The sequence below is a fragment of the Erithacus rubecula genome, assembly GCF_903797595.1.
Source record: "Erithacus rubecula genome assembly, chromosome: 3".
Lineage (NCBI taxonomy): Eukaryota > Metazoa > Chordata > Aves > Passeriformes > Muscicapidae > Erithacus > Erithacus rubecula.
In genome coordinates, this window is record NC_136689.1 from 64,850,556 (window position 1) to 64,865,684 (window position 15,129).

Sequence of the window (15,129 nt, forward strand, 5' to 3'; positions counted from 1 at the left end):
GTAAGAAAGTGACATTTACCATTATTCTTCTTGTACTTCTGAAACCACACAGACTAAAACCTGAAGTTTTCACCCATGCAGCTCACTAATACAAAGTTGCTCATATTGTGGATGTTAACAAATAAAAACTGACTTAATTTCTAGGCCTTACCAAAAACAAAAAGCTTGGTACTATTTTGTTCCTTTCCTGTCTGTGCTCTTTAGCAACTTCCACAAACAGAAGCAAGGGGAAAAAAACCAAAGAATGAAACATATCCTGAGACAGAAGTCATTAATACACAATTGATAATTATAAAGTTTTCTAACTCCTCCCACTGAAATCCCCAGTCAATACCATGTGTTTTTCTACCTCTGTTGTTATTATTCTCCTTTCTCTCTAACATTATTTGCAGAATTAATGTGGCTCCCATGAGCAAAGAAATTCCTATGCTGACCTAAAAATAATACAACCGGGTAGAAGAGAAAGATGGGTGATTCCCTGCTGATGACTCATGTCCACACTAGCAATGGGAGCAGCCTCCACACTGGCAATGCCCAGCTGCAGGGGAGCCTGACAAGGAGAGGGAGATGGAGAAAGGATTTAAACACAAGGGCTTTCACCACCTGTGAAAGAAAAGCTGGCAGGTTATGGACATAATCCCCTTCAGGAAAGGATTCCTTTGCTTCTCTTTCGCTTCTTCTGGGGCAAGGCAAAGTGAGAGAGATGAGAAAGAGCCAGCTGGTTTCTGCTTCTGTGCAACCCCACCCAGGTCCAGATACTCATCTCCTTTTGGATAAAAAAAAAAAAAAAACAAAAAAAAACCAACCCTTCCTGGCCTCCACACCCAGGGCCTTGGGAAATAACATCCAGCAGCCGCAGTAATCTCTCCCATTTGCTGCAGATGAGTGATGGAAAAGCAGCAGTGCTGCGAGCCCCGCTCCTGCCTCCCTCCTAGCGATCCCTCTGGGTGCTCCAGCAATGCCCATTCCTGCCTCCCTCCACCGGCAGCTGCACGGCGTGTCTGACCCAAGGAGATGCTGCTCTGCCATCCTGACCTCGCCCTGCGCTCTGGGGCTCTGCTGGAGCCGCAGGCAGCACCAGGAGCCTGCCAGCTCAGAGCCTCCCCTCCCCTTGCCTTGTGCCAGAGGGGATGGACACAGCCCGCTGAATGTTCAGTGCCTGCTGCTTCACAGCCTCGGCAAAGCAGGCACTTTTAACTTTTCCCCCTTCCACTGCCCCGCTGGCTGCCTGACTCTGTTACCAATGTGTTCTGTCACTCTCTTTAATCCTCTCCCTGCACCCTTGGGTGCAGCCAAGGCTGAATCCCCTGCACCAGCCCTTCTACTAATAGAGGGATGCACGGCGTTATGTGCATTCCTACACTGCGGTCCAGGCAAGTAAAGTATGGTGCAGGAGCCAGGACAGACCCAATATAAACCAGGGTGAGGTTGTGCTTCAGAAATTTGTCAGCGTGCAGCAGAGCCAGCGTCCTCACCAGAGACTCCCACCGTCAGAGTAACTCCAGTGAAATTTAATAAAAAGGCACAAGCCATGCTTCGTCATGTTTTAACTTCATTTGTGTGTGAGCAAAGAAAAATGAGTAAAATGTTCTTCCTAACACTGTAATGAATTCCACTTATCAGCAACACTTCAGCAGTGCCAGATTTAAACATCTCTACCTTGGTGAAACCTTACCAACCTTACTCTTACCATTTACTTCAACATAATTAGCATGCAACTAAGACAAAAATATGGGAAAATGGGAGATGGTCTGCAGATACTCACCCAAAGTAATAATTTTCTTACAATGACTTTTTTTACTTAATAAAGGTTAAAGTTTCAAAAAAAAAAAGTGTCAACAAATTGGCTGGACAGAATCACAGAGAAAGAGCTGAACATCAACTTGAATAATAACTAAGGGTTTAATAATTAAGGCAAATATATCTGGGGGGAGAAAAAACCTGACCAGAATAGTCCTCTACAGCTACCAAAATGAGAAGTTGCACAAGATCCAGAGTAATAGTGGTTATTTGTGCACATCAACTCAAGTGAACCTTCTTGCCCCCTTTCAAGGTAAGAAATTAAAAGCTTTTCCTATCATCTAACACATCTTTCAAATACGGAAGCCAAGTACTTCTGTAATTTTAAAATTAACAGCAAGAGTTAAAAAAGAATCTATGTGTCTACTATGTTGAAAAAACACCACTGCTTTTCACAAGTAATATAGGGAGAAATACATCTGCAGAGGTTTCTCTATCCTACAAGCATCCACTGATCACAAAAGGGCTCACAAATAGGTGCAGCTGAATCTGGGCTGCAGTCCCCTTGCCCTTATCTACATTTGCAGGTTAAGATATACTCAGCATGCAGACATGACTGCCAACACACTGAGCAGCACCCAGCACTTGGGCATAAACAAATCCTGCTCCTTAGGATCAGGCAGGCATGCTAATAACCTATTCTGGCTCAGCCCCTTTTCCCTCCTGCATGCCCTTTTACAAGCAGCTTTGCATTTACCCACTTTCTATTCTGGCAGCCAGGCTAAGATATTCAACACCATGTGACACAGCACACAGTTTCACATGAGAGCATCACTCCCTGTGTCCATTCACCAGCCAATATTTTTATCCGGCTGCTCTGGATTCCCAGTTTCCTCACACAATGAGCTCCCTGATGTGAGCTGACCACTTCTAGGCCAGCTTTGGACCCGTGTTGCTCTCAGATGTTTCCCAGCTCTCTTTTCTGAACAGAAACTTCAGAGAGCACGTAATGCGCAGTTCTGTTCTGCTTTTGCAAGACAACCCACTGACTCTACTTCTCCATTTGCTCAGTAAAAGGATGCATTCACCAGCTTGCCTACATACCCTCTCCTCTGCCTTACCAAGAATTGTATTGTACCACAGCATATTTCTGGTCATAGCATTTACCAGAGCTGGACTTCATCATCATCAGCTGTCTCATGGAATTGCTCCTGCACTGCAAATGCTGCCAGCAAGAGATTAGGAGTTGGTTCCTACTTTTTATCAGCAAGACATTGAGCAAACAGCTTGAGAGCAGAGCAGAGCAGGAAAGTCAGCTGAATTAGCAATGTCACGTGTGCCTTGTCACCTCCATCTTCGGCTGTAACAAGTTTTGTAGCATTAGCTGTGTTAGTACTCAGTAACTCTAATTTCTACCTAAACTGCCCTTGCTGGTACAATTTCAATGACTAAAAAAGAAAGTATTGAGCCCAAAATATACTATGCCAAAAGCAGAGCTCAAGGAGGTCCATGAACATGGCTATACTGGAGTGTTCTCCATCCCTCTCAACAACTGTGCAGGATACAACAACCTCAGAATTATCCATGTTCATAAAAAGAGCGTAATGTTTCTTATTTTGAAATGCTAGCAAGGAATGAGGCTATGTGCATACCAACAGGTGTGACAGAGAGAAAAAGTAGTATATAACCTCACAATTCTGAATGAAGATGACTCATCATTAATCCTCCAAGTTGCTTCCAAGAACAGCAGTGTCGACCACCAGGAAGAAGCTTCCTCTCCCCATCTTGAACCCAGAGCTTTTTCTCACAGTAAAATTAATTGCAAACAACATCTAGTTTTCAAACACCTTCACTCCTGCAAGTTTGTAGCATCACTAACACCCTCTTCCCACAACAGGCTTGCCACAAGTAGACAGCAGTATGCTTCAGAATAAGGAAGCCAGAAGGATTATTCCCTACTATATAAGGAGAGAACAGATAGAAAGTGAATTCCTAAACTTGCTTAGATATGCATTTGCAAAAACAGGAGTAACACTTAAGGGTCTTTTTCTGACTGTTTTTTTTTCCTTTTACCATTCAGTTCAATGTACTTTTACACAGTCACATTACTGCTCTGAAAACAACCTAAAAGTACGAGTCCTTTCTACTGGTGCTAATGACTTAAAATGTGTGGACATTATTTCAATCTCCATTCATTTATTTTCTTGAGTATTTTATCTCCCTAAAGCCAGTGTGCAGAACTGCTTTGAAGAACAGTAACTGGGCAATAAACATGACATATTCTAAGTAGCTGGTTATCATCTACACCCAAACCCCATTTCCTCTTGTCTTGACTTAAATGGAGTTGCTCATGCACGTTGTCTAAAATGATTTAAGACTGGGACATAGGTCCTGGTGCCTGGCAGCATCCCACCATACAATGAAAAAGGTGATTGTGCTGGCGAAAGGGGAAACCTGGTGACCAGCCTGCCTGAATTGCAAGCTGCATGTGACAGATATCTTCAAGAGATCTATACCCACAGATCCAGAAGACCATTCCTATGGCATTTAAGCTGTCCACTCCATGTTGGTGAAGCCAGGTAACACCAAGAAACACCAGCATTTTCTACCCATGGGTGTTTTCAAAAACAAGACCTCCCAGTGGTTACCCTGGCAAAACCAGAGGCAGACAACCACAGATCCTAATGGTCAGTGACTCCTAACACTTTCTCTTCCAGAAAGCCTCATGATGTTCATTAAGATGCAGCTTTTTATATTCAAACTTCACAACTATCCTGGCTGAGAAATGATTTTGGAATGAGTCTAAGAAAGGAGGTAACTGCAACACCATCACCAGCTCTCCTCTCCTCATACTCAGGGCAAGAGTGGCAGTATAAATGTGTCTTTGCTGCTGTGAGGAAGAAAAATTGAAAAATACTTTAGCTCTTGGTGCAACATTGTGCACTAAACCTCCTGGAGGAGGAGAGGAAATATAAAAGGGTATGCTGTGGCTACAGTGAAATGCAAGAGAGGAATTTTATAGTTCGTGTGCTTTTTAAAAGAAGCTTTACTTTAACTTTATTTATGTTTTACTTTAAGCTGTTCCATTGTATTTGCCAAAGGAAAGGGGACAAACCCAGCACAGCATCTGGAGAGGTTTCTCCCTGGGAAATCCTCCCATCTCCTCTGCTTACACTGCTGACGCTGCTCAGAGCTGTCAGGTGACCTTTACAAGCACAGTTTCAGGTTTGACAGCAACCCTGCGCCACAAAAGTTTCCAGAGAAACTCCCCTGCTCCGTGAGGTTTCTCATTTTTCCTACTGGCTGTGCAGTGTTCCAGCTCTCTGCTAATTATATCAACACTCAGATACAAACTCACCAAAATAGACAGTGTCCTGAGGCCCCAGCTGCAGGAAAGCAGACTTCTTTAAATAATCCAGGTAGAGAGGCCAAAGGGGTCAGAAAGCACCCCTGGGCCACCTCCCACTGCCAATGGGCACTGCAGACAGACTTGCCCGGGCCAGCTCATGTCATTAATTAGGGTGCAGGACCCAGGGCTTCAAAGGGACAGAGACTGACCAGGGGGTGTAATGCCTTGAAGGAGATGCAGTTCCACAGCCCATTGTCAATGGGACAAAGGGCCCTATTATTGCTCGCAAGACCAGGGCAGTTCTTACCGTAATTAGGAGACAAAGATGCACGATTTAGGATTTTACATAATCAAGAGATCCTCTCCCAAGCGGGAGCCCCTCTCACACAATCAGTGGATTAAGTATTGTTTATTCTGCTGCAAGTAAACAATGAGGTGCACCCAGTTCGGGGTTTATACATGAAAAAGCAGTTCTGGGCAAGACAATGGGGAGTGTCTTTTCATCTGACTTTGAACAGCTAACCCTGTGATTTAAAGTTGTTCATTTGACAGTATCTGGAAGGGTGATGGCCCACCCTGTAAATTAGCTGCTCGCATACTGATCCCAGGGCTGCCAGCCTTACCTTTTCTGCTACTTAGCAGAGGGTGGCCGGGACAGACACTCAGCTCTGGGGGCAAGAGGCTGTATTCACACAGCAGCACTGAAATGGCAGGATTAAAGGACCACAGGGAAGCCAGGCAGAAGCTTCTGCCCATCCCTGGCTGTGGATGCATCCCTGAAGGGAGGCTGGTGCCACCATCAAGGCAGTGCACTGGTGCACTGCTTCAGAGACAATCTGCAATCATTTTTATAGGAGCTAGGGGAGCAAAAAGGAATTGGATGTTTGACTGTGCCCTTACAACGAAAGGCCTTGGCTAGGCCGATTGAGCATCACTTATTTTTGATGATGACAAAACAGTCTGTGCTGGGCTACTGCCTACTGCAGCAGCTCCAAACGAACCACCAGACCCACAGTATCTGACTATGGGATACACACCGGATACCTTCCTCACAGGTCCTCATCAAGTGACTCTGCCTTTACAATAAGGGCAATAAAAGGACACGGGGGTGTTACACTCCCTGCCCTTTACTCACAACACAGTTACTGTGCTTTTTTTTTTGTTTGTTTGGACTTTAACAAGAGTTATTTTCCCTTGTCTTCTACAGTAAGGCAACAACAGGATTTGATGAAAGCCTTCTAGCATTCTGCAGTTTGCTTCCCTGCCACAAGTACACCCATATACACAGGTCTCCTGCTCTACTTCCCTAGCAAAATATTCTCTTTTCTTTGTCTCTTTTACTCAAAAAAACACCCTTAAGCCTCACCAAAAGGACATCAATCACTTGTACTCAGGACTGAGAAAGGCATGCTACAGTCTGTGTCTTGCTGAATCCTACAAACAGTATTGCAGAACCCTGGGAACCAGGGAATTACAGCCCCTGCTGGCCAAGGATTTAAACCTATTTCGTTGGGATGAAAGAGTCACCTTAACAGCAGTCCAAAATGCTCTGCTTACTAAAGGATTTTCTGCTAGGTTGGGCCAGGCAGTGTCATTTGACTTGTCTAGACTAGGACAAAAGGCGTGGTTCAAACCAGATGGGCAGGGTAAATTGCACCTTAATGTATTAGCTGTCCAGAGAGGATCACATCTTCCTCCTCCTGTCGTCACTGACACGTCTTAAATGGCTGAGGCAAATACCTGATAAAACCCCCTTACTATCACCTAGGCAATTCTGTAAAGATAAGCATCCCAGCACCACTCTTAAATCATACCCACGGGAGCTTGATAATTGTGACTTTGATTTAGAGACACATTCTAGTAGTCTTTGCTGCTCAATGGAATCAAGGGTAGTAAAATCCGTTTCAGGAGAATATTATTCCAAAGCAAGCCTAATACTAGAGCAAGAGCTGCATAAAGAGGAACAGCATGTTTGCACAGCCACTGTGTCTTGCTGCCTTGCCACAGCAGAGTGCAAAGCTGCCAAGCTAGAAGGATATCTATTTCATTATCTTCTATCCATCTTTCAAAGCAAGAAAATCCACCTCTCCACTCTGGTCCATGGAATAAAACTTTGCAAAGAGGTCACATCTTCAGAGAAGCTTCAAAATGAGGATAATGCCAGGATAAACCTCATGTATCAGCCGCTTTCTCTAAAGCATGAAGTGTAAAGCAAAATTGTTCCAGACTCCATTCTGAGGGGTTGCACAGCTCTTACTAGAGAAAAAAACTGTTTCAGCTTTGATCTATAATGAAAATTTACCTCATTTACTTCAGAAACAGCAAAGTATGTTTCATTAACTAGTATTGAATGGACCAAGCTCTCAACTCCTTTCCCCAGGAACTGCAACATTAACAATGCCTTTAAAAAATATTTTACACGAATTTACCAAGGTTTTCTAAATAAAAATTTTTAAAAGGGAAAATTTAATAGAATTAATCCTGATTAATAGAATGGGATGCCTCTGCTCCATGCCATTCTATTAAGAACCTGTATCCAGGAGTGAGTGTTGACACTTCAAGATGCTGAATTTTTCACCCTTCCAAACAGATCATTAGAGTGCAATGTCCCAAAATAAGTTTAATAAATTGACAAGCTTCTGCAAATGGACTTTCCTAAAGTAGCAGCTTTTCTACATGTTTGAACTAGACTTGAAAAATTTCTTTATATCTTCATGTATCTGGCTCTACATTTTTCTATGGTAAAAAATAGGAAATAAAACAGTTTCAGGAGTCCCAGAGGCAATTACTTGAATCAAAACACAACATTCAAGCACCTTCCTGAACAATTAATAAATATTTTTTCCTTGTTAAGAAATACTCATTTAAGCCAAAATCCACATCATTCCCTAACCTCTGCCTAAAAGGCAGAAAAGCATAAAACATTTTATTGAAAGTCTGAAACCAGAAACTCATCTACCCTCACTCAGTCCATGACTGAAAAAGCCTTTGTATCCAGTTGCTGCCTTCTCCACAAACAGAATAATCTCATAGGATGATATCTGAATACTTTTATCAAGTTTATCAAGTTTTAAGCCTCTACAGTTTATCTTGTTAAAATTTTACAACGTTGGCATTTTACTGTTTTCTGTAACAGTAATGGGTTGCAAGGAGAGGAAGAGAGGCTTTAATTTTTTTCTAAAAACATTTCCAGCTATTAACTGGCAAGATTTCCTGTATTTACAAAAAATAATAAAATTAAGCCCTACAGCACCCTGGTGACACAAGATGAAGCAAAGCATTTAAAAACCCATTCAAAACCACAAAGAAGGGCAGTTAGCAGTGCAGGGGGCTGAGGGGCTCCTGCCCCTCTGCAGCAAACTTCTTCTGGAGCTCAGAAACAATCTGGGTACTATCTCTTACCTCAATGAATTATCTGGATGCGTCTCCATGTGGGACTCCAGCTCATATTTGCAAAAAAAGTCTTTGAAACACACTGGACAATGATAAACTTCATCATCAGCCCTCTTATCCCCTTCACCGGAATGGCCATCCTCAAGAACCTTCAGAAAAAGGGAAAAAAACACCTCACTAGACCAAATTGTAAGCAACAAACAAAAGTTAGAATCCAAAGTCCTCCTCTTACAAAAAGTTTCAAGCTTCGTGTGTAAGGTTGCTGCAAGCAAACCCAAAGGACTCATTCCTCCAGAGAGAGGGTAAGCAACAAAGCCTCAGAACATGTGTAAGAACATGCATGACAGAAAAGGAGGCTCAGTAGGAGATAAATTGTGCAGCTGAGTCACAGATATATCAGTTCTAATGAGGAACTGTGATTTGAAGAACTTATAAACCCATGTGTTTATATACCAGTGAACTAGCATTCCTCCCCTTCAGAGAGCCAGGGGAGCTGTCAGCCTAAATTATTTATGCCACTGAGATACTGCCAACTGCTAAGTCAAGTGGTTCAGGGAGAAACAATGAACTTCTGCATGTTTTCTATACTTCTCTTCTGATTAGAGGGAGAAAAACATACACAGAGTGAGGGATACTGTGCTAAATGGAATTGCTGCTAGCTTGCCATTTAGAGATAGAAAGTGGAAAGAGTCAAGTTTGGCAGACACCATACATTCTGTACAAATGACTGATATGTGTTAAAATATTTCATAAACAAAACCCTAATGGAAACGTCTAGCCTTCAAATAAATATTTTCTGGTCACTCTTGCAACTCCAATAAGGCAGGATTATGCTACTGTGAAAGGGAAATATACTGTAGAATTTTTTTTTCCTCCAGATCTAGACAAAAGCAGACTTTAGCTGCTGCTGCTTTTGAAGTAAACACTGTTTTTTTAAAAGTTTAAGTCACCATCCTCCAAAAATACTACCAAATAAATGGGAAGGAAAAAAAAACTAGAGGAAAAGCCGTAGCAGCAAAGAATAGTACATCCTCTTGTCATCCAACAACAATTATTTATAAATCACAAGCAAATTCAAAAATTTAACAATAAAGAACTTCAAAAATTGAATTATTTCAATCTTTGAAATTAGAAATTAATTTTAAATCCCAGACAACTGTGTTGGTTACACAGGATAAGCATGGCAAGTTATATACAGAGCAGTAACAAGTCTGTGCTGACTGCACAAACCAAACAGCTGACAATTTAAGAGGTAACCAGGAACATCTTTTGCTTCATGCCCCGTAAAGAACCTTTTTTGCAGGCGTCCTCTCCTCTCTGTCCAGCTCAGCATCGTGACTGAACTTGCGTTTCGAGGACAGTCGCCTGCGCTTCAGCGGCGAGGGGGGCGTGGTGCTCGCTGTGCTGTTTGGATCCTTCTCATGAATCTTCATGTGCCTGAACAGGAGGGGGAAGAACACACTGTCAGCAGGCAAATCTGGGCCAGGAAGTCCAATGTAAATTTTAATGCCAACATCACTTCTAAGGTTTGCCTTTAGAGGGTACCATCAGAGATCCCGTGAATCAGCCTGAATTTCTGCAAAACAGCTGGGGCATGATCCAGCACGGGCTCTTTGCAGTGCCTGTGAGGGGTTGCAGCAGGGAGCCCACAAGCTTTCCCCCACGTCCCAGCTCACAGCACAACACTTGCCCTGCTAACACCTATTTCCATGCCCACCGTGCCCATTCCCCATCATCTGCGAGATCCTGGTTCTGCCTAAACCTGCTCAGCAATCCACATACCCAGCCTCCCTGTCTTGTGGCAGTCTAGTAAGCAAAAGCCTGCAGCTTAGCATCCACTTCTCTCAGGGCAAAAAAAGCACCTCATCTTCAACTGGCTCTCTGCCTAGAGTTTGAGACTGTACCTCAAATAGATCTGTATATGCCAACACCAGAGCAATGCTTCTTAAATATATTTGTTTCCTTCTCATCTTTAACACAATATTGGACCCCAATATCGAATTTCAAGTGCAGCTTTGAAGTCAGGATTATGTGGTCCCACTGTTACAGTGCACTAGGTATGGCTTGCAAAACTCTGTACTGCCAAGGCATGCTCACAAACCTGCTTTCACAGGAAAACAACTATTTATTGTCACAAAGACAGAGAAACAGGGAAAGGGACAGAATTGCTCAGGAAGCAAATCTCATTAATATCTGTTTACCTGACCCACTTGCCTCTTGGCTTTCTGTATTTGCAACCTGAGGAAGATATTGTTGTCTAGTTCCTTCCAGTTAAATGGAAGGTATTGCTGCCATGCTGCTTCTTCTGACAACTCAAGCTCAAATTTAAATTTTCTTTTTTTTTTTCTTTTTTTTAAAGGTAGGGCCTTTAACCTCACTTTGAATTTATATTGCTATTGAAAAAAAAAATCAAATGTGTGCTCCTAGATACAAAATTTTTTGCTTCTAATAGCTAGATATGTGAGTGCAGGAGGGAACTGCCATTTGTCCATATGACTGACTTCAAAGAAAAGCAATGGAGACAATGTTAATGGCACTTGGGCAAAACTTTCAGAAGTCACATCCACAACAGTGCCATTTAACATGACTGCACACTATCATGTTCTAACATGAGAGAATGTTGTAACCCAGAAAAGCCTTGCACATCCTCATAACTGCTTTGGTGTTATGACATAAAATCTGTTTTAGTTTTGGATGCCAAGGGCATGATGCTTTGAGATAGCACACTGGACCAAACTGAGCCACAGCAGACCCCACTGGAGCTGCTGGGAAGACTGTCTCATCACACAATGCTATTTTTAATGTTTCCTTTCACAGTCTCAGAAACTTTGGGAAAAAAAAACAAAAAGAAGATATCTAAATCACTGTCTCAAACTATGGCCTGTCTCAAACTGCAGGGTGTTGTGCAGGAACAGCCTCAAGCCAAAGGCACCACAGGTACCAGAACCAATGCAAGATAAAAATGGCTGTTCAGCTACTGTCTGCTTTCAGCATTCATCAAGGCTGGGGCTGCTTGGAGGATCAGGTCCATGAGGAAAAAACTGTAGTTTGCCCAGATCCCCAGTAACTCTCAGTGGTCTCACAAATGGTGGATGGACACTGGTGGCATCTGTCAGTCACATCTATGTGCAGATGTGCCCAGCAGATTGGACACACAATCATGGAAATGTTGCTGAAATTGCCTGACCTCTTTCCCTGCCGATCACCCATTTGGGAGAAGGAATGCTGAAGGACTGAGCATTTGACTCTCACCAGGTTTGAGAGAAGCCAGAGAAAACCCAGAGAGCTGACACAGCATACAGAGTGCAGTGCACTCCCCTGCCTTGGCCCTCTGGTAGCTCTGGCACCACAGGCACCAAAGCAACTGATTTGTCCACATGAATCCAGTCTCACAAAATCTGCAGGAAGGCATCTCTAGATACTCTACTGCCTCATTTTCTTTAATCTTGTTGTGGGATTTTTTCCCCACCTATGACACTGATATAACTTCTCATGCTAGCTACAGCTTCTTTCATGGGTGATAAAACAACAGCATGAGTTGCAGTTGTCTGTATTCACACAAGAATAAGGGAGAAGAAACCAGTTAATTCTTCAAGGGGTTCCTGTGCACAATGATAGAAGATAAAATTCAAAAAGCCTCTTGGAACAAAAACTCAAAATATTCAACTGCACAGGCAAAGCAAAGCCTGGAAGGTGGACTGTTTGTCTATGTTTTCAATATTTCTTTTTGGTAAAGACTGCTTTCCAGTTTCAATGATCTCTTGAAAGTAAGGACAGAAGCTTTTGCTGTGCCTGTCTGTCCCTGCACCCCAGGCACTCACACATGGCCTGACTGCCTAACACTCTGGCAGCTCAGCTGAAGCACAGCTGATCCTACCTGCCAGTTACTTTTCAGATAGCTAGAGAGCAAAATCAGTCAAGCTAAATCACATTCATCCAGAAAACAAACAAACAACAAAAATCTGCTATGCACTGAGCGTGGGACCTTTTCTTCCCATTTTCTTTTAAAGTCTCTTTCCAACCATTAACAAGTATGCACAGCTCCTGTTTAGCAGCTGGCTATGCAAAACAGCTTCCTTAGGGCTAAGTTCTTTCCTCCTGCTGTTTGTCCACCTGTTGAACTCTGCTTGTTTTGATGGAGCTGGCTCCTACTTGAGAGGAGTGTGATGGCACATCAATAGCAGCCAACAGGAAAAACCCTTGGGACCTCCGGGTTGGTGCCAGCCCAACCTAGCACCTCTGCCTGGCCAGACCTAATGCATGCAAACACACTGGCTCCTGCAAGTCCCAAAAGTAGTTCAGCTGTGCTTGCAGTGTGAAATATGCCAATAAGGCAGGGCCTGCTAACATGGGTACAGCACCACAGGGATGAGAGCTTTGCTGTATCTGGTGTCAGTCACTGGCTGCCCCAACTTCTTGCAGCTCTCATTCCCAAAACGTGTGTGCTTTTGCCATGTCCTAAAAGCCACAGCAGAATCCATACCACAGCAAGGAATGTGGTGATCCCTTCATGTTTTAGTTTTGCATATTTGAAAGGAAGTAGCCCAAGCTATTGGACTATAAACAGGAAGACACCCTGACTGCACCTTTGACTTTTACTGTGTAGGTCAAACATCACAGCTGCTGTGATAGCTCTATCCATGTGACCATTAAGAAAAAAAAGGAAAATTCCAAAACCAAAGCAGCAGGTTCCAGAGTTCTCAAGGAGAGTTGCAACCTGCCCGCATTACAGCCAGCAGGTTGTTCCTTTGGCAGGTTAAGCAAGTTTCCCTGCATGAAGTTAAGGGTGGAGAGGAAAAAGATTACTAGAACTACAGCCCAAGATAAGCGGGAAGATAAAGCCAAGAAGTACAAAGGATAGACACAATCTTCATCTCTCTCTTTTACTTTGCAACATGGATGTCATTCTGCCTCGAGACAACATTTATCACCCAACATGGGTTGAACTTGAGCAGATGCCAAGTCACATCCACATCCATAACCTCTTTTAAACACTCCCTTCACTGAGGCTTCTTCTACTTGAAAAGTTTCCTAACCATAATTAAAGGGGGGTAGGGGGAGGGAAGTATTTGTGTTGCCTTACTCCTTTGGAAGAGTTTGCCTTGATTAGATCTTACATGTAACACTGAAAATGTTCAACCTCACTGTTTAGCCTGCCAAGATACAAGAAGAACAGGAACAAAGCTGTGTTTAGAAGTTATTTTCCCTTTGTGACTATAACAACATATTTTGGCCTGACAACACTGGCATACTTAGAATGCAAAAGACAGGCTCATAAGTCAGGCTGGCTTTCAGCATCTTACAGTGATAAAGAAAAATGATATGACATTCATCAGTTCCAAAAAATAAAGATAAACACTCAACACTTTAAGTGAGAACGTAGTTCAAAAAAAGAAAGAAGGGCAAAGTAAGGACACACAGAGAAATGCTCATATTCAGTTGCAGATGCAAGTTACAGTAACATGTGCCAGCAGCTTTATAGTGACCATTACTGCAGCTCAGAAGAGAGCCAGAATCACAGTGGACGAAACTTGGATTTGTTTTTCTAAATTAGATCAATGAATTGTGGCTCTGAGCCATTCTACAGAGCAACTAAAGTACAGGAGACAAGTTAGGAAGCTACAGAGGCCTGAAATCTGCACCTCACAGTCTCCCCAGCATGCCTGCAAGTAACCATACACTTGGGACAATGCTGAAGGTGGAACACTAAAATCCAACCATGATACACACAATGATAGGAAGGAGATAAAAACTTGTGCTTAATATTAGGGAGGACTCATCTGCACTAAGTGCTAGCTAGCCTTGATTAACCTCTCAAAGAAAGTGGTGGAACTCTATTTAAAATTAGACCAGAGAAAGAACCAGAAAAATTTGCAAACAATAAATAAAAAATGAAAATAAGTCTTTTCCAAACATGGTCTGACCCACCTCTGCATGAAACTCTTAATGTTTAAGAAATGCTATGCAAAAAAAAATAAAAAATACCTTGCTACATACTATGATTTTTGCAGCACAGCTGTATGAGAAAAAGCTCCCCTCATAATCTCTTCCCTCCCCCTCACACAAATAATTTCACAGGTGACACAAGAGGATCCAACTGTGCTAAGACTGTGTGCCAGTCAGCCCTCCCAACAAAATCACATTTTTTCAAGTGCTTGACTGCCTTTCACTCCAGCCTCCTCGAGTACCACCTTCCACTTCCCCTCTTCTGCCACAACTTTCCTCTCACCTCTCATGGTCACATGAGCAGGATGACTAAGATGATACTGCACAAGAATTCCCCTGCCTTCTTTCCTTTTTTTTTTTTTTTTTAATCTTTTTTAAGACAAATGAGCAGAAGTTTCCAGCCCCACACCATAATGCAGAGCATGATTTCAAGAGGACAACTACTCCACTAGAACAGCAGCGAGTATTTTGCTACTTTATATTGAAGAAGAGACTTCTGTAGTAATAGGCAAATGCAGAACTGAAGTGCCTTTTTCCTTTTTCTCTTGTGGATGGTGTTGGAACAGTGTCTGTGGGAGGTGACTCATGGGGAGGGCAGGGGAGCATGTGTTCTGCTGAAGTGACATGCAGCTCCTGCTGGTCACATCCCAGTCTACTACATCTCTAAAAAGGGCTGATGAATTTTCTTAATGCCAAGGGGA

The 15,129-nt window shown here is 42.9% G+C and overlaps 1 protein-coding gene across 6 annotated transcripts in view; it reads right to left on the reverse strand.

Annotated features, from left to right (window-relative positions):
- RREB1 (ras responsive element binding protein 1) overlaps positions 1-15,129 on the reverse strand; it is a 118,460-nt gene that overhangs the window by 26,204 nt on the left and 77,127 nt on the right. For all 6 annotated transcript variants that reach the window (XM_079299880.1, XM_079299879.1, XM_079299881.1 and 3 more), the window contains 2 exons: positions 9,775-9,919; positions 8,492-8,631 (listed from right to left, as the gene is read on the reverse strand). In XM_079299880.1, coding sequence (XP_079156006.1) covers positions 8,492-8,631; positions 9,775-9,919 — 285 coding nt within the window. The remainder of the gene's footprint in view (positions 1-8,491; positions 8,632-9,774; positions 9,920-15,129) is intronic.